Source organism: Silurus aristotelis (assembly GCF_946808225.1).
Source record: "Silurus aristotelis genome assembly, chromosome: 1".
NCBI lineage: Eukaryota > Metazoa > Chordata > Actinopteri > Siluriformes > Siluridae > Silurus > Silurus aristotelis.
The window spans coordinates 22,169,591-22,194,531 of NC_139574.1; the positions used below are offsets into that span (position 1 = coordinate 22,169,591).

The 24,941-nt window shown below is 36.1% G+C and overlaps 2 protein-coding genes across 3 annotated transcripts; both read right to left on the reverse strand.

Moving 5' to 3' along the window:
* Nucleotides 1-567: 567 nt before the first annotated feature.
* LOC310731449 (uncharacterized protein) lies at nucleotides 568-24,486 on the reverse strand. Of its 2 annotated transcripts, XM_083551106.1 has the most exons (8): nucleotides 23,957-24,486; nucleotides 19,371-19,422; nucleotides 18,524-18,604; nucleotides 18,273-18,403; nucleotides 14,510-14,624; nucleotides 2,569-4,636; nucleotides 2,390-2,478; nucleotides 568-1,845 (listed from the first exon to the last, which is right to left on the reverse strand). In XM_083551106.1, exons 2-8 carry the CDS (start codon nucleotides 19,413-19,415, stop codon nucleotides 1,765-1,767), a joined length of 2,610 nt encoding a protein of 869 aa, XP_083407232.1. In that variant the 5' UTR covers nucleotides 19,416-19,422; nucleotides 23,957-24,486; the 3' UTR covers nucleotides 568-1,764. The 2 variants fall into 2 exon arrangements, with proteins under 2 accessions (XP_083407232.1, XP_083407233.1); XM_083551107.1 differs by lacking the exons at nucleotides 14,510-14,624; nucleotides 18,273-18,403; nucleotides 18,524-18,604; nucleotides 19,371-19,422; nucleotides 23,957-24,486 and adding an exon at nucleotides 7,998-9,372.
* Nucleotides 9,491-14,102, reverse strand: LOC310732007 (palmdelphin-like). The gene is made up of 3 exons (XM_083552157.1): nucleotides 13,969-14,102; nucleotides 11,216-12,163; nucleotides 9,491-9,960 (listed from the first exon to the last, which is right to left on the reverse strand). Exons 2-3 carry the CDS (start codon nucleotides 12,159-12,161, stop codon nucleotides 9,893-9,895), a joined length of 1,014 nt encoding a protein of 337 aa, XP_083408283.1. The 5' UTR covers nucleotides 12,162-12,163; nucleotides 13,969-14,102; the 3' UTR covers nucleotides 9,491-9,892.
* Nucleotides 24,487-24,941: the final 455 nt, after the last annotated feature.

The following is a 24,941-nucleotide window of genomic DNA, read 5'->3' on the forward strand; positions in this document are numbered from 1 at the left end:
GTTCAATGTTGGTGCTCTATATATCTATATATATCTATATCTATCTATCTATATATATATATATATATATATATATATATATATATATATATATATATATATATATATATATACACACACACACACACACATTGGAGATTTATTTGGGGTCATGGATGATTTTCTAATGCAATTCTATCCATATGAAATAGCTTAATGGAACATTGAATAATAAGAAGAAATGCTGATTGATTATTCTGACCTTTTCATTAGTCTCCATTCACTTCAAAGTTCCTGTTATTTGTCTTGTGCAACACTGTGTCATGATCATCAAAGTTGCCTTTGATACCATAAACTGTTCAGAGCTACTACAAAAAATAAAAATAAGAATATTTGTTGTGTAATCATGGGTTCCAGTTAGAAACACTACAACATATGATATTCTTTATCTATTTTCCTGGGAATGTCCATAACCTGACCAGTACAAGGACAACAGCTCAAACTATAGCCTACTATTTATATTTGTTTGGGTTAACATTTTATATATGGTGTACTAAAGCCAAAAAAGTAAAGGGCTGAAAAACACTGGTTTTGGTAAAAGATGAAGTTTACATTAAACATTTTTCACTGTGACTGTCTTCAATTTTGCATAAAAATTTTATACATGATCTGTTTTGTATATGCAAAAATGTAATTGTATGTACAAATTAAAAATAAACAACCCTTTACCTAATGGCTTTCTTTCTCATGACTGTCTTGTTGAAGTCTCTGCTGCTTCCTCAAGCTCTTCTCTGATGGAGCTATATGCTTCAGTTCAACATATTCTTTAATTAGGGTTATTAGTGCAATCTTTTTTTTTTCTCAAATTTTGAAATATTATTGAAGTAACAAGAAAGTCATATATATATATATTTTTTTTATTTGCTGCTCATTTAAATTCAATGTTTTAATGCTCATGTAAATGTTAACAACTCAAATGTTGTTTGTTCCTTCCCCCAATCTTTTTTCTCAGATATAAAGCAACACATATGTGTACTTAATGATGGCATACATGAATACAAACTAGCAATACTTATAGCCATAATACTTAGACCTAAACAGAGTCACATGAGCATACAAATATGTTCTTAGACAAATAGGAAAGCATTTACGTTATGATTTCCCATTTACACAATAAAGCAGATAAATATCAGTGTTCAGTATTCAAGTTTTTCTCCCTCATTTAGGATCTCTATAATAATTATATTAAAAGGTAAAGATCTTGTCATAAAAAGACATATATTGGACCAATTACTAACTTTCTGTCGAAAAGTTGGCAGAAGTCAGTGCCCTAATGAATCCTTTTAGGTTGGCCTTATTGCAGTGCAGAATGAAGGCAGAAATAACCTGATAATAATAGTAATATTAATCTCTACAGTTTCACATATTTAAGTTTAGCCCAGGGATAAATCTACGAACTCGCCTTACAAGAAAAAAACAGTATGAAAATACAGGACAAGTTTTCCTGAACTCTGTACTAAGACATTACAATAAACTGTGATTAAAATCTTTGTGGACGTTTATAACGAGTACAAGCGTAGACTGAACATCTAAGATTCAGCTAACATTCAGGCATCTTGGCAAGCACTCAGATCTCCTGCCTCTGAGACAACAAATGAAAAGCTGCGAATATCACACAAGCAACGGCATGTGCTTATGATGAAATCGGTATCAGTTTGTAGCGCTGCTTGAAGTTTCTTACAAAGAACAAGGATAATTAATGATTGATATCTATTCTGTTCCTCTCTAGTGGTTTGCAAACTCCCCTGCCTCCCATCGCAGAGCCATGGCACTCTTACGCCGACCGCCAGAATAGGCCTCAGGAAACTATGGAGGCAAATGGTTAAAGTATATTTAGAACAACCTTGTCAAAGGTGACATTTCCTAGATATATCATTTATATAAATAAAAAAAAACACTCAAGATACAATATTTGGACACCGAACCATCACACGCATATGTGATTCTTGAATATTCAATGTTTAATCCCTCTTTCTGGTAATATACTTGCTCCAGTCTATGGACTAGATTCTGGATTTGCCCTCTTAACCACACAAGTATTAGTAAGGTCAAGTACGGATGTTGAGTCTCACTCAGGTTTAGGGTACAGTCAACATTCAAGTTTCTCCCTATGATGTACCTTAGGGTTGAGATCAGGGCTCAGCCTCCAAAAATTGTCATGGGTTGTCATAGGGGCATTGTCACTTTGGAATAGGTCTGGGCTTCTTAGGTCTTTTCAACTGTCTTCTCTAAATAGTTACAGTTTATTATGAAGACGCACATATGGTTGTGACAGACAGGTATCCACAAACTTCAGGCCATATAGTGTATATACTTTGTATTAATAAAATTCAGTTTGACTGGAACTCACTCTATGATCACATGATAGAGTTGCCCGATCCATCTTATAAGTCTTCATAGGTGATGAGGGGGATGATTTACATTTGATGGGGAAATCATCTGAAAACCAGCAAACAAAGAACGAGTTTATAAAATGCATTTTTCCAGATGAAAATAGTTGTCAACAAATCAGCTTGAAAATACACAAACCTTGTTTGTCAAATGGGTTGTCCAGGAGATTTGGAGAAGGCAAGAAATTCTCTTTAGTGTAAACGCCTGCTCTTTGTTTTTTAAGTTCTTCCTCTCGCTGTTTTACCATCCTAATCTCTTCATCAACCAAAGAGAGGGTGCTCCGGGAGCGCAGCTTGAAAAACGGGTTGTTGAGAAAGGCTTTCTCCTCAGGTGCCTCAGAAGCAGAGTTCAGGTTTAACTCTGATGCACTTCGAATAATTAGGTTTGATGTTTCCAGTATAATCACACTTGGGCTTTCATCTGATCTCCAATCGGCGGATTTAGAGGTCACCAACTTTCCAGCATGACGAGGGCTTTGGTGACAAGTTTCGGGTTCGAGGATAATGACATTGTTACCTGCCATTTCGTGCTTCTGTGATCTGGTTGGGGAGGATGTAATGATGAATGATGGCATCTGGGAGCTGGGGGATAATCTGTAGTCATCTTCCTCATGCTCAAGCATCTTTCTCTTCTCGTCAACCTCTTGACATAATTTGCCAGGGTTCAAGATGACTGGTTTTCCTTTTCCTGGCACACAATCACTTGAGTATGATTTGGACATTCCCCTTCCACGTTTCAGGGTTTCCTCTTTCTCCATGGCAGAGCGAATCTCTTTTTCTACTGGGGTTTCCGGGTCATCAAAAGGTGACCTAAAACTCGAGTCATCTACTCCCGAATCTTCTGAGGTGGGGCTAAACTGGGTATGTTGGTAGTCTTTGCTAAGTGCCAAACTCTCTAATTCAGCATCCTTCTTCTGCCTGTCAATGTTACGCACTGGGGTAAACATTAAGCTGTGATTACCCTGGCAGGTCCCAGTTCTGATGACAGGCTGGTGTGTGAGATTCTTTGTTTGCTCCTCCATCTGCAGCCACTGATTGCGTGCAACTCTGAAATTCACATGCTCTGTACTGACATTTTCACTCTTCATCTCTTGAATCACACAATAATCTTTTGGCATTTTCTTCTTGGAGTCTGACTTGACACAAGTAGATGAAAAGTCTTTATGGTTTACAGAACCTTTTCCTGGCTCTTCTTCATCCTCGGATATCTTGGACAAGCCATGGAATAGTGTTGAAGGATTATAAGCTATTTCTTGTGTAGGCTGTACATTAACTGGAGTACTTTCAGGTTGCTCCAACATGGTGTCCTCCACAGGCAGATCCTGTTCAGGTTCTTCATATGCATCTGATTTGTTTTGAATATTCACTTCAGGTTTTTGAATGAAAAGCTCCTGTGCACTTAACTGAAGGCTATCAAGATAGGAGTCATCATCCTCTTTATTAATGGATGAAGAAAATATTGTTCTCCATTTCTCATCAGTTTCACTGTCAGACGATGCTGCAGCAATTTCAACCAATAGACACTCATCTAAGTCTTCAGGATTTTGACCAGACTCATTTGAGATATCTGACATAACTTCTTGCCGGATGAATGATTCCAACATGGATTCGTCTACTTCACACCCTAAGCCTTCCAAGATATCCTCAGGGAATTCTGCTTTGAATGGATCTAGTATATCTACGTCTTCAGCATCCTCTATTACAGGCACAATATTTTTCAACAGTTCCTCTTTCACTGAATCCTGTCTTTTTTGCATGGCCTCATTCTCATACATACTCTCAGCACTAGATGGTGTATCAGACATAGATGAGGTAATAGATTCATTACGATTAAGCTCACCATTTGTGTCGTCCAATATTAAAGCTTCTTTAGGGGATGGCACATCTTCGAATTCATCACCATTTGTCACTGTGGGAGGCAAGTCTACTAAAATGGCATCCGCTACTTTGGCACTCGGGGATTCAAATAGAACATCATCATTGCAAACCTGTTCATCTTCAGCACTCATGTCCTTGTTCTCAATTAATTCAGTCTCCTGGACTTCCACCTCATAGTCTGGTATATTTCCTATGTTAGATTGCTCAGTTGTCTCCATGGTGATTATCTTGGAGAGGGTCTCAGGTTTAGTTTGTGTCTTATTCTCAATCAAGAAGAAACTTTCATTCACTTCTGGGCCACCAGATTCTGGAATCTTGCTTGCAGCTCCCTACAAGAGAAAAAGAATATGAAAAAAAGTTATAATACTCATAAAAGTTTTTAAACATGGTAAATCCCAAGCAGGAAGCCTTTAACGAGTAGCAAGGCATTACAGTGCAATGTGATCATTAGTCAGAGATTTTTCAGGCTTTAAATTGTATACTATAAAGCATACAGAATACTCAATGGCATTAAATAAAAGTGTTTTTTTATGTAACAAAGATCAAGATTATTTTTGCTACATGACTTATTATGCCTATTGATTATGCAGATTGTAATGCTTATTGACATGGACATGATTAGTGAACGTTCTATTTATGTAAGTAGCAAGTAATGGGACTAAAGGTGTTAAATGTGCTTTTTGCTTGTTATTATTTATCTGCGTACAGCAGATTTATACCTTACCTCGTTGGTGTCATGCAAAAATATCATACCTTGATACCACCAAGCATTTTATTTTCTGATCAACACACAAATGTCCTTTTCAATCAAATGTTCAAACGTTCACATCTTTCCCTGTTAAGTGTTGAACAGTTTACATAAAACATTTCACTGCAGTTGTAAAAAATTCACTTTGCCTTAAGCACTTAAAAGCACAAAATAATGCATCTCAGACAATCCGGAACAGAAAAGTAACAGAAAATGATTTGTTTACTATTGCAGTGAATCATTTCACACTTTCAGTGGCTTTGAGCAAGGAAAAGCAGAAGCCAGATGGAATTAAATGCTTCCGTTATGTAAGCCCACAAAATGGGTCCTTCGCCCACATATGATGCACCGGGGTCCCTGCATCTTATTAGCCTTGCCCTCCATTAAGCTGAGGAGAGGAAGTGAATGAAGCAAATCAAAAGCCCATAAGGAAATGTCCCTGTCTTGTTTTAACACACAGCTTCATACATAAATCTGCAAACACTGCAGATCTGAATTTCCTGTTTTTGTTGATTTTTTTTCCCTTTTCATTTTGAATTAGATATCAAAAGCTACTTTTAAAGTGATTGTTTTCCACAGTTGTTCCTTCTGATTTAGTGTTTGGTAATGACTATGTAGTTTCCTATATTGTAATCATTATGATTAAAGGCAGACAAAGTTAACAGTGAGCTCACCAATGCCCCTTGCCAAGTTTCAGTGTAATGTGCTGCCTAATGCTAAAACTCTTTCAGTCAACAGCCGCTTCATACAAAGCAGAGATTTACTACTACAGAATACACTCCAATTCCATTGGCTTTTTAAGAGAGTGTTTCATTAACATTTCAGTTTTGCACCATCAGAAGCCAAAAAGAATGTTTTCGCCAATACACAGTTAAAAATAGTTATGTTGTGGATCAGACATGATTTAATCATTCAGAATGTTTCATCTTGTCTATATCCTCCACTCCCTGGAATACGAATCTTTCTTGAATACTTACAAAAGCTCATGAATTCAATTATAAAGCTAAAATGCATTTTTCACTAAACAAATCCCACAAAAGGCTTAAAGCGCAATGAAAACAACAGACACAGAAAAGTGTTGAGCACCATGGCAACAGCCCAGAAGGTATAACAGCTCAGCTGGTGCGTAAACGTCCATGCTCACAGCCTCCATGTCTCAGCACTTGTGTCATAATAATCAGTATGCAATAAATAATTCAGTGACATTAGGACTGAAGACAGACACAGAGAAACAGAGGTAGCTCTAAAGCCAAACACCTTCCATGATCTCCAGCCGGAGATCATCTCTATTCTATTGCTAAGTCAACTATTCCTCCCTCAGAATGCACAGGCTCTCTGGCTTTCATTTTAGGATAATACATGAAGCTTAGAGCTGGTGTTGGCAACTGAATAACGCAGGATAACATTGAAATATTGGCAGATATGCCATTATATGTATGCTTCGGTCTTTGATGCCTGTTGCTTTAGGCAATACTTTCACTCCACACTTTCCATAATGAGGTCAATAATTGATTGTGCAACATGTATAGATTTGTACACTATCAATGTGGCCCTCATGTGTATACTTTTTGGCTATCAGGGAAATAAAGGTTACATTTAACAGATTGTGCTTTCTGTCAGTGCGTCTTCTGAAAGAGAGCTTCACGATTCAGAGGGTCACCTTCAGACTTTGCTCACTGAGAAGAAGGAAGGTGTTTTAATTCGCTTTATCATTTCAGGGACATTTTGCTCTCTGAAGCACAAAAACCTGAATCATAAGCAGAGTTGAAGTGAAAGAGACTGTGCAGTGCGTGGGCTGGTCATTCAGACCTCCAGCCAGCCACTTTTCTGAAAAGCTAACAGCCTTAAGAGACAGCTTGATTAGGCTCCATCTGTCACTGCACAGCAGGGGCACATGTTTCACAAGTTTCATAAGAGATCAGTCAAAAAACACTAAATGTGATAGTCATTTAAATACTTAAATGTGTTCCAGCTGAACCCTGTGAGGTTTTTTTTGGTCATTATATGTAATAATATACATCAACATTTCAATTTTATGAAAAAAATGTAAAAAAGAAAAAAATTAGTCTAGCTGTCATTTATAAGTTCAACTTTAACTATTACAGAGATTGCTGAAATCTAGTTGTTACAGTAAAATATTTCTTATTCCTTTAAAGGGTCGAAAGCCGAGACTCCAGTACTCTGCCTTTTTAATGAGGCAACAGAAAGGAGCAGAAACACATCATTCGCAATCAGACTTCTCATCAGCCACTTCTGACTTCTTGCGCAGTTTCAGATATGTCGATTTAAAACATCCACCAGGAAAATTCAAACAAGGTTTTCATTACAATTGAAAGATTTTTATTTGCATTTTTTTTTTGCATGCTACGCAATTTCAAAACTACCACTCAATTAGTATTTATGCTGATGTGTGCGGGAAAATCTGTGTAGGTATAAAAAAATTTAGCTTTTCTAAAATGAGAATGTTACTGTATGAAGTTACCAAATGAAAAATTATAACAAATATATGTTCAACATATTCAAATGTTTAAAAATATGTTCTGAAAATGGATTTGTCCAAAAGATTTTTTTGCCCAAACTATACAAAATCTGCTTCTCATACAATATAAACACTACAGCAAAAAAGAAGAAAAAAAAAGAAGAAATGGGGAAAATATCACCTTCCACACATTACGTCACAATTCACAGAAATATAACAAATGATTAATAGACACGTATGCAATCTTATAAACTTGCCCAATTAACATTCCTGTCAGCTGAAAGTCAGTACCTCTTTGTGCCTGTGCTCTCTCTCTACATGGTTGCCTATCAAAAGCACTGCAATGCTCAAAAGCTCCTAACTGTGCCTACAAAACACAGGGGTCATTGATTTGCTAGCTGTAGTTGGAAAAGTAAAACGAATGAGTTGGCTGTGAGTGTAGCTGAGGCTGTGGCTGTCCTACCTTGCTCTGTGGCAGCAGCAGAGTGTAGAGTGCTAAGCTGATGCTCTTCCCTGTATCCACAGAAACGCGACTCACACTGAATGTGAGAGGAGCAGCCAATAGCTGAGCAGTTTGTCTCTGCTGCTTCGTTACAAGCTCACACACTCTCACACTCACAGAAATACATGCACACTCACAGTCTCACAGGAGGTCTCAGAAACTGTCAGCAAGGACTGCAGATATTTAGCTCCAAGTGACATTCGCAAGCAAAAATCAGATCTGTGAGTACGGATTTCTTCCTGTGTGTAACACACTCAGCAACACACAGGCTGCGAGTTAGACATTGGAAATGTCTTGATAAAATTTGATAAACATTTACTATTTAAATATAATTTCAGAAGTTTTCAGATTTAATTCTGAAGAAAGGACTGAGGTTTTTATTACTGCATTAAAGTCACACAGGAGCCGTTTCTCATCCTCGTGTTTAATCAAATGCTTATTGTCTTAAAGTGAATATTTAGATATGAAAACCTGCAGACTCACTAATGCAGAGACACCAATCCACTGTGAAATGAAAATTTTAAAAAGTAAATTCATACAAGGCTGCCATCAAGCATTTTCTAATTCAGTTAGTAGCTTCTTAGATGCTCAAACATATGAATATTATATCACATTATATCTGTTAGAAGACGTGAAGTAGTGATAATCAGCCATATGCATGATGAACGATTTTGCTGAAATAACAACTTTCCTATGATTAAATGAACCACGGAGTGTATTTTCACACGTAGTAGCTTCCAAACTGGGATGCACAAATATATAGTCTGCCTTTAAAAATAATATGTAGAAAAGAAACAAAAGAAAACCAGAAATGATGAAATCAAAATCATGAAATGATGAAATACATTTCCTCTTCATACATCATCACACACAGTCTAAAAATATTGTGGGTTATTTAAAGCATTCTCATTCACCCCAAGTAAAGGCTTTTTTTTTTCTTACTTAGAAAAAATGTCTATCAAGGATTTGCAGTGCCAGAAAGTCATTCACAAATTAAACAATGCAACAACCAAGCAAAAAGCACAACAGCAAATTCAGAAACAATGTAACAAATTCAAATGCAAAATCAGCGCAGGAAATGTATGTCTTCATATATGCTTTAGGGTTCTGTTGGTTTGTTTGTGGTTTGTTAATGTGTTTAACTCATGCCAGTGTATGCATTGGGAAATGCTCTCAAAAAAATAAATAAAATAAATGTATTTCATTCAGTCAATGCAAGATTATTTTCTATGTATTCGATCCAGAGCCTCTATAATATAAAGTCTAGCTTTTAAAGCAGATTTGGTATGTCATTAACAAATCCCTGGAAAACTGCGCTGCTCTATTCTTTGTGAAGGCTCTATTATTCAGCATTAATCAGAGCTCCTAAATAATAATAATTGTCCAGAAAGAGATAATTATTAATAAAATAGCTTAATACCACACTTTGGGACTGCTCTTTACCATTCCATTTTTATTTCATTTGAACACAAGCATTATAATACTTTTACAAAGAAAACTTGTGTTCTGGTTTCTAATTAGCAATATTATAGTTGCTTATATTTATGAGTGCAAAAAATAGAATTGTTTTTCACTTGCATTAACTTGCACTTTCAAGGCACTTAAAATAATTATATACTGCAGAGCATTTCATAAACTGACAACAACTCTGGTGATTATTCATGTACTTTCTGTGATACAAAATCACAGAGAGTACATGAATAATAAAAAAACATGCTAATAAAAATAACATACTACTTTAATATTTCTAAATAATTGTTCATTTTTGTTTTCTTCTCATATTTAATTCAAGAAATCTTAGTTCTATTGTAGAAAACACCCAGTTCTTGTGTCCGCTCTTTCTTATTATTTCTTCATCACAGCCTGGGATCTTGCTGTGCAGGAACTGCATATTTTTCTAGCTGAGGCTGTTTCATTGTCAAGACTGTGAAAAAGAAGGGAAAGCAGTGAGTGCATCCAGATGTATTGTATAAGTCTATAAAAGGACAGGTTCAAATCATATATTAATATGGAATCTTGTACATTTTTGTAATCTTCTGGATTATATAATGCAAAGTTTCATAGGTTATATAACTGACTCTCATACAGCTGTTAACGAAATGTCTCTGAACACTCTTAAGAGTGACCAAGGACAAGCTGTTCAATTCAGAATGATTGACAGCAAAGGCCATAGAAATACTTTAAAATAGAGGGCATTATTCTTTTGCACAGGACATAGACAGACATTTAATCCCACTTTGGCACTGTGGACGTCTGTGGGAGAAAAAAGTAAGAAAGATGCCTTGCATGACTCAAAAAAATGGTTGAGTGCTTTGAACCCAGAAATACCAACAGACACAACAGACAGAAAAATAGGCCATGTAATGGAATTAAATCAGTAAATGTCATTTTCCTTCCATTTCCTAAATATTAGTTATAGCAGGGTTTGTGAAAATAATGTGAAAGGCATTTTTTTTAACTAATTTTTTTTTAAGTTTAATCATTTAAACTTATTACACTAACAAAATAATTAAGTAAAACTATTATATTACTATTATATTACTAAATTAATGTCAATAGATATTTTATAGACTATTTTATTTTTACACAGAAACCTTTATTTGTGGAAAAAATATTTGCTTTATTTAGTCATTGTGATTTATTTTCTCATCTTTACAAGATTTTTTACATACTAATTGTGTCCACTGAGAGGAGCTAAATCATCTCTATCTGTCAGGAGCCATTACACATTTGAACATGATTGTTGAGGAGCACACCTATTGAAATGAAAGTTTATCTGACCTGTATACACCATGTTAAAAAAAAATTTATTGAGCAAGTAATATTTATTCACATTCAAATATTATTTATTTACATTTTCGAGCAAAATGGATATAAACCCAACCAATCAGGTAACAAATGTCCAAATACCATTGTCCAAATACAAATTTTGTGTGTCTCTGGTCGAGAGACACAAAAAAGTCAAATATTTGTTTTCTGTACTTTTCACAACTATATATAGTCATAACTGTCATCATTGTTTTATTCAGAAGGTTCTTCTTGGTTGCTACACAAATATGGCATGCTTGTTAATTCAGCAGGGATGTAAAACTGCTGCTCCTGACTGCACCTATACATATAGAGAAGTGTTAGAGGTGATACAAAATGCAATTAGGTGCCATGCTGCTGTTTGAATATACCTGAGGTATCTGTTTTTTGTGTCCCGTATTGCATTAGGTGTCTTCTGGACATCTGACTTTTGATAAAACTGTGCCTGACTTCTGAACGATAAAGATTGTCATTCTTGGGCTGGAAGACCTTGCTATGGTAACCTTGTGGATGATATGATAGAGGTGGTTCCTTATCATTGTCTTCTTCATCATTATCAATTACCACTAGTTCAGCTTGGATTGCACTGTCTCCTTCATCTGGCTCTGCATTTTTAAAGCCCATAAAAATCATAGTGACAGGCACACTGCTATCCACATTAGATGAGAAAGAGTTCTCTGCATAGCAGCAAGCATCTTCTCTTGGATAAAATGTGGAGTGCTTCTTATATCCCAGTTGTGAATCAAACACTGGAATTGGCAGATTCTGTTCTTTAAGCTCCTGCATGGGCTCTGCATTATTCATGTGCACACCACCACAACCTTTGGTAATATTTGCGTTTTGTCTTTTCACAGCATTCTTATTTATGTGAAAATCCCCATGATCAGGAATATAAGAATGTACTTTTTTAGGATCTTGAAGTTGACAAATTTGATTGTCAGGCTGCATTGTACTAAAGGTCTTGCTCTGTATATGGATCCCATTAGGACCTGGGCTGACTATCCCTCGCTCCATTTTTTGAGGAGTACAGGACCTGCTGTAAGGGCTGGAGAAAACAGGCTCATGATACTGCACATCAGCTAGGTCTTTCTTCACTGTGGCTTTTCTTAAAAGCTCCTTCACATCCAGAGGGCTCAGTTTATCAGGTGCATCCTCAGACTCCTTTCCAGGTGACTGAAGAACATAGACCGACTTCCTGCCGTCATCGTAGACTTTAATACCTTCCTGGAATTTCTGTGAATTGACTGTGGCAGTAGAAAGAACATGGCACTTGCCTGTGCGCAGGTCTTTTTCCACACTGATCTCCATAGCATACATAGCTGGAGAAAAAAGGCTAATTAAGCTTAAGTCAAGCTATTGGTTTACACTGCTATTTAAAAGACTTTAAACAGCATTGGCAAATGATCATCAATGAAAGAATTCCAACCAATAATCTGTTGTTTATACAATAAAAAACAAAAATCGGTGGGTAACAATAATTAGGAAAATTGTCTCTCTGTACACCCGGGTTCGATTCCCGGTCAGGGAACCATCCCCAGCCACTCTTAGTGCCGGTCCCAAGCCCGGATAAATTGGGGAGGGTTGCGTTAGGAAGGGCATCCAGCGTAAAACATGTGCCAAATCAAACGTGCGGAGGATCCGCTGTGGCAACCCCTAACGGGAGAAGCCGAAAAGGCGTAGTCTCTCTGTACAGTGAACTTTAGATTTTCTGCCTTGCTTTAATGAAAAAGTGCAGGTTTTTTTGAGTCAGCATATAGCATAATAAAAAAATAAATAAAAAATTCACTTATATTTATATTTGCCCTTGAATTGCACTCTGAATAGCCTTGTGTTATGAACAATGCTACGTAAACCGAGTTCCTCGCCTTTCCTATAACATCTCCAGCTATGGATTATCCTTCCGAAATTTGTTTAAGAATGCAAATTTTAAAAAGTTTTTTCTTAAAGATAATGGGGCAGATTCAGGGGGGGCCTTGAGCATGAAAAATGTTTTTGTGAACTAGGATACTCATATCTGTTAAAGGTGGCTTGGCATGATGAATTTTATAGCTCAACCGAATGGAGTATGTGCTTCTAGCTATACCTGTTCTTTCTATCCACCAAGCTGCATGTGTTCTACAGTCTTCTGATGTAATCCTGACACATTTTTCTGCTGTGGCCCAACTCTCCCACCTAATGTGCATGATTCATTCTGATGCTGTTCTTCTTGCTTCTGCAGGTTTCAGCACCTTCTGCATCATCAAGAGCTGTAACCTCCAAAAAGGGCCAGAATATCCTCAAGATATTCACAACTGATACTCATCATTCTGATTCATTTTTACCTTGATACTGCTCTGTTGCAACCTCTAATTAACAGTATGTCTATCATATACTCAATACTGTAAGCAGTATGATGATAACCAATATTCATTGTCTTTTGAATGCATCTAATACTGCATACGTTTTGAATATATGACTATATGGAAATGAACAAAATGTTATTATAAGAGGCATTCCTAAGTCTATAAGTCTGGTTTCCCTCAAGCTGTCTACCAAATGTTTTCTAGCCATCACTCTGACTCATTGGAAATAAACTGTGTAATATTTCCTGCGGAATATCTGTTTTTATATTTTTCATTAACTAAAGCTGTTTTTTCTGCTGAAAAACGAACATATAGTCTTTTTCAGTCTGCACAGTAAAACTGAATGCTTAGTTCCAGGGTAAATCTATACTTAAATTACCTTAATTTAAATAACTAAGTGAATAAAGAACTATTTGTGCTTTTTGAAACTGGACATGCTAGTACTATCTGACAACTAATCAACCTGGAACAGTCTAATTAAATGCTTGAAAGTGTGATTTTGTCTTCCAATTGCTGCTAGCGCTTTCTATAAGTCAGTTATCTACGTTATATGCTTAACTGCTTTAACCTTTATATACACTGGCCTTTAATTAGTGGTAATTTGGCACTAAATGCCCAAATGCGATTTCAGAGTAAACAATAAACCACTCTGTAAATACAAATTGGTTAGAAGTTGCTTAATGTTAAATTGTCCCTTATTAAGAGATTTAACTTTAATAATATAAAAAAAATAAATAAATAAATGTTTGCTATTCAAATAAAGCAGAGAATTTGAAGCATACCCCTTTTCTCTGCTTCACTAACAGGATCTTTTACTGAAGTGTTGATTCTTCTTATAACAGTTGGGGTATATGACTTAGGGATATCAGGTATTGTGGAGTAGATATATTGAATCTCTGTAAAATAACAAATAAATATTACTATAATAAATCAGATGTTTGTTTTTATATATATATATATATATATATATATATATATAAATTAGATGCTATTATAAAATAGCAATATGTTATAAGTTCTAACAAGGAATTTTTTTTTTACCTCTTTGCACATCACCATTTACTTCCTGTGTAGAAATACAGTTGGTGCACATAAAGACATAACATGATGTAAAGATATCAAACAAAGTAACAATCAATCCGTCTGTTACCAAACTGCCTTCTGTCCGGTCTCACAGCCAAGAGATTGCAAACAATAGTTTTGTAACATTCGGTACAAAACGAAAGCACACCTTGTGCTATTGACCCATCAGCAGTAACCCAGAATGCTGCAGTAAGTCTTCACTGCCTTCAAACATGCTCAAATAACTAAACCAAGCAATACCTTTATAATGTCCTCAGCTGTCCTCTCTACCTCCTTCAGTCGCTTTAAAATGAGCCCTTCTTTTGCTGAGATATTCAGCTCCTTTGTTTCAAGATACTCAATTTCACTCTCTATTCTGCAGGACAAATGAAAGGAAAAAGAAAATAAGACGACAGAACAGTCAAGAATGTAGGAATATCCTGTAGGAAGTTCTAAATAGTAATTCCAATTACAAAACTAAACATACATCAAATTAAATTTTCATGAAAAATTATGACATAAATTAACAAATCTTCCTCAACAATACATATTATTATTATTAAAATGATGATCATAATGATAATAATAAAAATGACGATGATTATTACTTTTATTTGCTATCTATTCAGCCCCCTAGAACATCAGCATTACCAATCTGAAAGATGAGACTTATTAAATTAATTGTCAAATTAATTACTGCATTAGAAAGATTTATTTTCAATTATAGTGGTATATGTGACATACAGTGAGGAAAATAAGTATTTGAACACCCTGCTATTTTGCAAGTTCTCCCACTTAGAAATCATGAAGGGGTCTGAAATCGTCATCGTAGGTGCATGTCCACTGTGAGAGACATAATCTAAAAAAAAAATCCAGAAATTACAATGTATGATTTTTAAACTATTTATTTGTATGATACAGCTGCAAATAAGTGTTTGAACACCTGTCTATCAGCTAGAATTCGGACCCTCAAAGACCTGTTAGTCTGCCTTTAAAATGTCCACCTCCACTACATTTATTATCCTAAATTAGATGCACCTGTTTGAAGTCGTTAGCTGCATAAAGACACCTGTCCACCCCATACAATCAGTAAGAATCCAACTACTAACATGGCCAAGACCAAAGAGCTACCCAAAGACACCAGAGACAAAATTGTACACCTCCACAAGGCTGGAAAGGGCTACGGGGAAATTGCCAAGCAGCTTGGTGAAAAAAGGTCCACTGTTGGAGCAATCATTAGAAAATGGAAGAAGCTAAACATGACTGTCAATCTCCCTCAGACTGAGGCTCCATGCAAGATGTCACTTCGTGGGGTCTCAATGATCCTAAGGAAGGTGAGAAATCAGCCCAGAACTACACGGGAGGAGCTGGTCAATGACCTGAAAAGAGCTGGGACCACCGTTTCCAAGGTTACTGTTGGTAATACACTAAGACGTCATGGTTTGAAATCATGCATGGCACGGAAGGTTCCCCTGCTTAAATCAGCACATGTCCAGGCCCGTCTTAAGTTTGTTAATGACCATTTGGATGATCCAGAGGAGTCATGGGAGAAAGTCATGTGGTCAGATAAGACCAAAATAGAAGTTTCGGGTCATAATTCCACTAAACGTGTTTGGAGGAAGAAGAATGATGAGTACCATCCCAAGAACACCATCCCTACTGTGAAGCATGGGGGTGGTAGCATCATGCTTTGGGGGTGTTTTTCTGCACATGGGACAGGGCGACTGCACTGTATTAAGGAGAGGATGACCTGGGCCATGTATTGCGAGATTTTGGGGAACAACCTCCTTTTGCAGTTAGAGCATTGAAGATGGGTCGAGGCTGGGTCTTCCAACATGACAATGACCCGAAGCACACAGCCAGGATAACCAAGGAGTGGCTCTGTAAGAAGCATATCAAGGTTCTGGCATGGCCTAGCCAGTCTCCAGACCTAAACCCAATAGAGACTCTTTGGAGGGAGCTCAAACTCCGTGTTTCTCAGCGACAGGCCAGAAACCTGACTGATCTAGAGAAGATCTGTGTGGAGGAGTGGGCCAAAATCCCTCCTGCAGTGTGTGCAAACCTGGTGAGAAACTACAGGAAACGTTTGACCTCTGTAATTGCAAACAAAGGCTACTGTACCAAATATTAACATTGACTTTCTCAGGTGTTCAAACACTTATTTGCAGCTGTATCATACAAATAAATAGTTAAAAAATCATACATTGTGATTTCTGGATTTTTTTTTTAGATTATGTCTCTCACAGTGGACATGCACCTACGATGACAATTTCAGACCCTCCATGATTTCTAAGTGGGAGAACTTGCAAAATAGCAGGGTGTTCCAATACTTATTTTCCTCACTGTATATATATATATATATATATATATATATATATATATATATATATATATATATATATATATATATATATATATATATATATATATATATATTTTTTTTTTTTTATATATATTTATATATATATATATATATATAATTTTTTTAATGAATTTATTTTTATGAATTTTTTCTTTTTTTTGTGTCGTAAATCATAAAATTTTTTTATCTAAATGTTGTAAATCGTAAGTCGGGTGGTTGTAGGTCAGGGTCTGACTGTACTCCTTTTGTTTTTCAAAGAAAATATAAAACAAGCTGTGTAACACAAGCAACTGTGGGGAAATAAAATGCAACCTGGTTATTGACTGCATCATCCTGCCTTTACTAATATAATGGGAGATTGAGATAGAGATTTTAGACATTGATTGTTAAATTCCTTTAATTTTTTATTTGGACTGATGCACTCTTAAGTGCGCAGAAGTTCAATACATTATTTATGGTTCCGTGATTATTTATTTAATACTAATCTCTTAGTCATACATCAATATGGATCTGATGTGAATAGACAGAACGTGTCAGTATACACAGCAGAATTATTGTTTAACATATTCGTATTAATCCTACCTAAATAATCCTCTCAACCACTTTCCAAAGAGATTAGTATTTAGAATAATAAAGCCTACAGCATGGTCCTGATCTTTTTCCTGCAAATCCCTTTCCTCTGAACAGCCGTCCAAAAAGTGTTTTTTAAATCTAGTCTTGTAAAACTTTGTTCGATCCAACATTACATTACAAAGTTACATAGCCTTTCTCTTGTGTAAAGTTATAGATCTACTGGGTATTGAGAGATTATTTTGTACTGAGAGTTTGTCTTGATGCTGTTGCACCCCTCTCAGATTTGTTGATAGTGGAGTGAAAGGATAATGAATATCGCAGGATGCCCTCATGCCTGGGTTACATTTTTATATTCCCTATTAGATATGCTGTCATATCTAAATCTGCTGTAGTCTCCATTTTCACTCTATTTTAAACCACTGCAGGATTAGAGCAAATTGGTCTCTATATAATATAAAATATGGTCTCTCTCTCTCTCTCTCTCTCTCTCTCTCTCTCTCTCTCTCTCTCTCTCTCTCTCTCTCTCTCTCTCTCTCTCTCTCTCGAGCTGTATGTGTACTTCTGCTGCCAGACATGATGCAGTTGCTTGATCCTGAAACTCTTCTATCACTGTGGATCCTCTCACCTTTCAGACATACTAAATTCATCTTCAATTCTATTTAAATTTTCTGCTTTGTTGAGTCACATTGTGTTACTGCATGGACACCACAAAGATTTCCCCAAAATAGTTTATGCACAACGTTTAGCCTTGTTCCAGTGCATTATCTAACTTGTACACTATAATTCATAGCTCATCCCAGGACTTCAAATTCTCATAGTGAACATCCCTTCAACACATTTGTCCATGTCACCCAAATTCTTCTTCATTTCATCCCACAATCACCACTGGATTTCTCAGAGGGGAGCTAAATCTACATCTGCATTTCTGTAAAGCTACCTTGTGAAGTGTCTGGGGCTACACTGTATAAGTAAAATTTACTTACATTTTGTTAAAGCCTGCAGGCTACAAATAATTAAGTCCACAGATGCTTGTAGAGAAAGTAAAAAAGAAACTTCCAGAAACTGATGCAGTCCTGCTATTTGAAGTACCTGAGGATTTGTTGCTGCAATAGCATGTTCTGCTGCTTCTCCTCTTGAGCCTGTGCTCTCATGGCTTCTTCCTCCTGCTCATTCTGACTGCTCAGGCCATCCATGAGCCATTGTTCCCGCAGAGCTTTTTTCTATTTGGACAATAGCAAGATTTCTCTGTTTAATAGTCTTTAACTATGTATGCCAATACTTAAAATGATAGAACCTCAAATAAGTCATACAAGATTATGAAACTGTAGGACATTTAATACCTTTAGATATTGAAGTTTTAATTTCTCTTCCTCGATCTCTCTCCTTTTTGTTGCAATATCCTCTTGTATTCTTCTTTTCTCCTGTTTCAACACATGAATCAACAAACATAAATTCCTTCTCAGATTCCTGAAAACATATTGTGTTGTGTGATTGTGGAGTCGGTGTTTTAATTCTATTGGTAGTGTACATTAAAGTCATGCATAAGGTGTCAAATGAAATTTCCTGGGACAAGAATAGATCATACATAACATGGACAATGGCCCTAAACACAACTTTAAAAAAAAAGGGATCATGCAAATAAATTCTCAACCATACAAACTGATATTTGAACATAAGAACAATCTGATTGATATTATCTTCTAATTTTACTTGTAGAAAAAAGGCTAATAATAACTTAATACCAAGTTTCACGAAAGGGGCCATTACAGGTTCAAAATACTAGATCTTTATCAACTGAAAACATTTTAATGCACATTAGGATCCTGATGTCTTAAAGCACATCACAATCTCATAATGCTGCAAATAATTTGGCTACAAAACCACAAAGCTTGCCTCTACCTGTTTTTGATTATAGATTTAGGTATATATATTCCAATTAAACCCTGCATTCTTAATTTTAACAATATCTCACATAAGTATCTGACTGTATATCATTGCAATAATATTAGTGCTTCCTTATTAAGATGTGTTGAATAAATGATAATTTTCAGAAGTATAGATGAGGAGGTAAGAAATTTAGCTTTAATGGTTTATAAGAAAATATTGTAACCAATAAGCAAGCTAAAATATACAGTTAAATATGAAAATATAGTGAATTTCTCGTTTCTAGAATAGTACTGTACTTACTGTGATGGCCTGTAGTCTTTCCCGCAAAAGGTCAGCCTCCTCCATACTGACTCTAAAACATAGAGGTGAGAAGAATCTCGTCTGAGCAATGCATACAGCCAGAGAATGAACAGTGTACAGGCAGCAAGCAAGAGAAAAAAAGCCAAATTTAGACAATGGCTGGGTGGATGGTTGATAAAGTGGGGCACACATTTTTTTTGGGTATGGCTGGAAAACCACTGGGGTTTGGAAGCAAAAGGTGAAAAGGAGTAAGCATTTTCTATAACAGTGTTCTCTCGAAGGGAGGACTGGATTGGTAGTAATAGTGCTATAATTTATTGAACTAATAAGCTAATAGATTAGGTTAAGATGCGTTTTTTTATGTATCATGTGTCTGATTTTTCCAGCATGATGATCTGTAGACCTGTAAAAGTCACTCTCAGTTTCCTGGGTGTAAATAAATAAGTGATGAAAAGGCAACAAATTTAATGGCAGTAACAGGAGAAGATAAATACATGTCAGTGTATCAGTAAAACTAGTGGCCAATGTCAATGGCTTCAAATATCATACAGTACATAAAACTTATGGTCGTAAGACAGGGGTCAGGGTTTGTTTTAAGTTGTCTATAGGATTTATTGTTCCAAATATATACCCTAAGCCTTGCTAATCTTTTGTAACATTTCCAAAACATGCACTGTACACATTTGATCTATAAATATGCAGCCATTGCGGTATTCAAAGCCAGTCTGTGATGGATTTGATAGGAAGAATGACAGGCTATGTTGTTCATGCTAGTTATAGTCTGCTGAAGTGAAGCCTCACATCTGTCACTCAAACATCGACAAGCAAGATAGATGATTGCAGTGTGAGGAAAAGGCATTCCAATGACAATGTGCATTTATGAAACATACCTACATATGAGTCCTCCGCAGTGATGTATGTGAATACCAGTCAGTAATAGAACGGGAAAATAAATAGGCCACTGATTTACACAAGTGCAAGAGGGTTTACAAGATTACAGTATCAAAAACTATTCATCATTAATACTGCAGAAATTCCTAGTTGCTTATAAATCAAGTTTTTCCAAACATTTGTGAACTCTTAAAAGGAATCTGATAAGCATTGAAGTGTTCCCATAACAATATTCTGTTGTGTGATGACATTCATATAAACCATCTAAATCATGCTACTGGGCATTTTCCACGGGGAAGGTTCATTTACTCTCTCTCTCTCTCTCTCTCTTTCTCTCTCTCTCTCTCTCTCTCTCTCTCTCTCTCTCTCTCTCTCTCTCTCTCTTTCACTCACTGCAGTTAAAAACAAAATTGATCTTGGCTGAGTGTCCATTTGAACAATGTTTTAGACTTGTGCTCAGTAACAGCAGTGATTTATTGAACCCCTGGGTCTAAATTTGTAGAGACAGGCTATGTGAAGTAAGACATTTGAACATGTGAAGTTTTCACTTATGTTGGTGTTCAATGTTCATGTGTACATGAGTGCGATTTTATTTGGTGGGTGAGTGGCATGCAACTCCTCAGCATAGAGATCACACTGCTCTGTGGCTCTAAGCTTAGCATACATCTGACTGATGCATTTTATGTGTAGAAGACCATACACCAACCTGTGCATACCATGGTTAAAGAGTTTTGGGTGTGCTCCACCATTGTTTAGAACATTATGTATATAATATTCCCATATATTTTACATCTTTCATCCCTCGTCCTTTAATTTGACATAAAACCCAAATTCCCAAGTGAAAAGTCAAACAAATAAGAGTGCAATCAACACAACCCATTGGCATATATCTTTAATTTATGAGTTTGTTGTGCAAGTGCAAATATAATGCATTGTGTAGCATGGTGGGTTTCAATGTCTACATTAGAAAGGAATGTGATTAAATGTGCTATCCAATCAAATCAAATCCTTTTCTGGTGTGCTCTTATTTTAATGTTGCCAATGAAGGATTTCTTATGTTAATTTAAACATCAATCTGTTTTGGATCTTTGTCGTGCTTAAACATGCTACCGTGTATCCTGATGCATGTACCAGGTCCCCTGGAGAAAACACAGCTTCTCTGCCTCTATAATAGTGTTTATTTTCATTCTTCCTTTTTCACCAAACCCACCTTGAGTCTCATGGACCATAAGACCTGGTTCAAATAGCATCTTGTGAATACCAAACACTTATCGTTGAGACTGGATGAAAGAAAAAAATTTTGTTCTGGCATGAAACTTCTGTCTAATTGTATATTTGGAGCACTGGGACCCAAATGCTACCATCTTTTGCAAATCTCAGTGCATGATCCATGGAGAAATGTCTGCCTCTCGAACTATCTTCCTCACTGTGCCTGTGAAAAAAATATATTCTCATCCTTTTGCACATGGGTTTATTACAGTTCTAGTTATTTTATACTTTTTAATTAATGCCCCAACAGTCAATGTGGGCATTTTAGGGGTATAGCTATTTTCTTGTCCCTTTGCCTGAAAATAATTTTACTTTGTATCATTTCATTGGTGTGAATCTCTAATCTTCCCATGCTGATGACTAAGAAAATTTGGCTTCTGTGTCACCTCTTATTCAACCTAATGAAACCTAATAACCAAATAAAGTTGCGGATGACTGCTTAAATAAAAAAAATAAAAAATAATTTCTTTTGTAAGCCATGTCCTCAAAATGTTTTTAAATGTTTCAGTTTCATTTGTGCACAAGAATTACTTGGGATACCAAAAAATTGTCTAGCATATGTTTTTCTTAAAACTTATATGATTGTTTTTTCTTAGATTGAACTTTTCTTCCATTAAATTTAAAAGTATATATTTTTTCCTAATCACATTTTATAACCTTTATTCCTACCTTTGCGAGCTTATGATAAGCTATGATGCAGCTTTTCTCATGTCATGTTTAAAATTAGCTTCCCAGTAACACAAATCATGCTTTGGTGACTTCCTTTTAGCACTACACTATGTTACTTATAATCAGTTATTCTTTTAGCTATCAGGTTTTGTCAATACAAACAAGTTTTCATTGAAAAGTCATAATTAGTATAGTATAGTGGTGTACTCCCTTAAATTGTCTGCCAACTGAGTACAAACAGGAAACAAAAAACCAATAGGGTTTTGGCAGCAGAAATGGCATGTGTTTCTGCAAATTTCTTTAAGATCCAAAAACAAAACAAAAAAAAACAACATTATACATAAAAGACAGTAGCAGATATAATTATATGTATTTGATTTCAGAGGTGTTTACTCTATACGTTTATTAGCAGTTTAATTAATTAACTTTTGAATTATTGGACCCCTTTGAATCATGAAATAAGGTTGCTATTTTTTTCTTTCTCTGATAGAGAGGCAAAATAAGTGTCTCCCTAATGGGCTTTTCCCTTTACCTCATTACAGTAACCAAGCAGATATGTAGTGGTGTAGTATAACACAAACACAGTCAGGACAGGCTACAGAAGGTTATGTCACAAAGGCCTAAGCTGCCAGTGGATCTACCTGCAACTGAAAATAGCTTTTCTGTCCAGCTGTGCTGAGCAATGGAACACAGCCATTATCCTGTGTGCTCCTCGGGTCTGTCAGCAGGTGCCACTGCTATTTAAACTAAAATGTAAACGAACAAATAAAACGCTACAAGTCATGCAGACATGATCCTTTGAAACACAGTGCTGTAGTGTGAGCAGATTAGGTTCAGTTGTTGCTCTAAAAAATTTTACATTCTCTCTTTGCATGAGTTTCTGATCATACACTGAACACTTAATATTTACAATCAGTTCTGAATAAATCCTAATCCTCAAGCAGGGATTGTGTCTACAGTTTGCTAAATGAGGCAAATGTACATTCTTCTAGAACAAAAAACAGCCAATCTGTTTTCATGGCAAAGAGTTAGATCCATTTGTTTCTGTTTGGCTTTTGTAGTTATTGCAGAAAGAGACATAGATAGATAGATAGATAGATAGATAGATAGATAGATAGATAGATAGATAGATAGATAGATAGATAGATAGATAGATAGATAGATAGATAGATAGATAGATAGATAGATAGAAATACATACATACATACATACATACATACATACATACATACATACATACGTGGATCTAATACTTTTTTAGTGTTCAGATGTCATATATAATTGTAAATCATAGCATTTCTTTCTGAACCATGCTGTTTTGTGTTTCGTTTGGTATGCCACTAAAATAAAAAAAAAGGGATGACTTGGGGAATCTCCCCAAACACAGTGCTGCCGTCACTGTGTCTCTGTAACCCTCTTGAGATTTTTATAGATGACAGCAATGTGTTACCAAAAGTCACACCCTTTTAAATCTTATTATCCAGGCATTAAAGAGCTCCAACAGGGACAGTTGGCAAGCATGGAAACACACCAAGCTTAGAGGAATTATAAGATTACTGAATAAAAGACAACAGGCTCAGAGCTAAACAAAGCCATCATTCCAGTAATTATACTTTTTAATTAAACTAACACTGTGAAGTCAGATATTAGCCTTAATCAGATAGTACTATTGTTTAATAGGCAGACAGTTCAATAAGATTAAGCATATACAATAAACACGATGATATCAGTAAAAGGAAAGAGAGGCATTGACTTACCAATAGTTTGTGGCTGCTTTTAGATCTTTGGTGAGCATATACTGGAGGGAAGTCACTTTGCTCTGCTCAGAACACAGTCCATCATAGCTGAGTGTGTGCGCATGCGTGTGTACTAATGAGTGTGTAGATGTGCAGGTAATGTAGGCTGAGAGTTAAGCTGAGGTTATCAGTCTCTGGCAGACTGCCCCCACGCTCGCTTACTTACATACAGCCACTTTCCTCTCTTCTATTGCTTAATTCTCTCTCACTCCCCTCTCTTCTCTCTCCTTTCTCTCTCCCACTCACCAAGCTCCTCCTGAGCCTGTCAGAACTGGGCTGCCAGACCATATGCGAGTATAATACTGCCAAACAACAGAGAAACAGACACACTGATACCTCCCAATATGCCCATCTTGTTCTTCGACTGTCAATCATCCAATAAACACTCACACAATTATCTCAGTAACCTCTTCTAAAATTAACCACGAAGGACAGTGGTTTGGAGCCGTTTCATTAGCTTCGCCTACACAGTTGTACTGAGGATGAATCAGTTCTGCATTATGCTTAGTTTTTCATAACCACAGTGGCACTATAGCTCCAAACAGTTATTAAAATTATTATGCAGCTCATTGTATTCACCAAGAGTGTTTTAGATGTGTAAAATGACAGATGTGTAACATAATCCAATGCACAGTACTCATCAAAATATTATTGCCTCACCCTTTGCTTGAAATTACTTATTACCCAGGTGATTCATTACAGCACACTGAGCGACTCCAAAAAAAAAAAAAGAAGAAGAAAGTGGGTTCAGAATGCAGCATTGTTATATAATCTGGTTCCTTAAACACTCCACTCTTATTGCACTTCTGCCTTCTGTAGCTGGCTAGTGTTTCACAGTAATTTATTATAAGTATATTCATATAGCTATGTTAAACAAATTAATGGCCTTTTAAGGTGGATTGTAATGTTTCAGAGTATATTCTCAGCTGGGTACTCCCCCGCTCTA

Bases quoted from the DNA above. Each gene is read 5' to 3' on its own strand.
- LOC310732007 (XM_083552157.1), bottom strand. From the start codon at position 12,161: ATGTATGCTATGGAGATCAGTGTGGAAAAAGACCTGCGCACAGGCAAG. The intron at 9,961-11,215 runs GTATATTCAAAC...TCTTTTTCACAG, and splicing joins ACAAAAAACAGATACCTCAG to TCTTGACAATGAAACAGCCT.
- LOC310731449 (XM_083551106.1), bottom strand. From the start codon at position 19,415: ATGGAGGAGGCTGACCTTTTGCGGGAAAGACTACAGGCCATCACA. The intron at 4,637-14,509 runs GTATTGCTTGGT...TTTCTCTTGTAG, and splicing joins CAGCTGAGGACATTATAAAG to GGAGCTGCAAGCAAGATTCC. The intron at 1,846-2,389 runs GTGAGTTCCAGT...TTGCCTCCATAG, and splicing joins CTCTATCATGTGATCATAGA to TTTCCTGAGGCCTATTCTGG.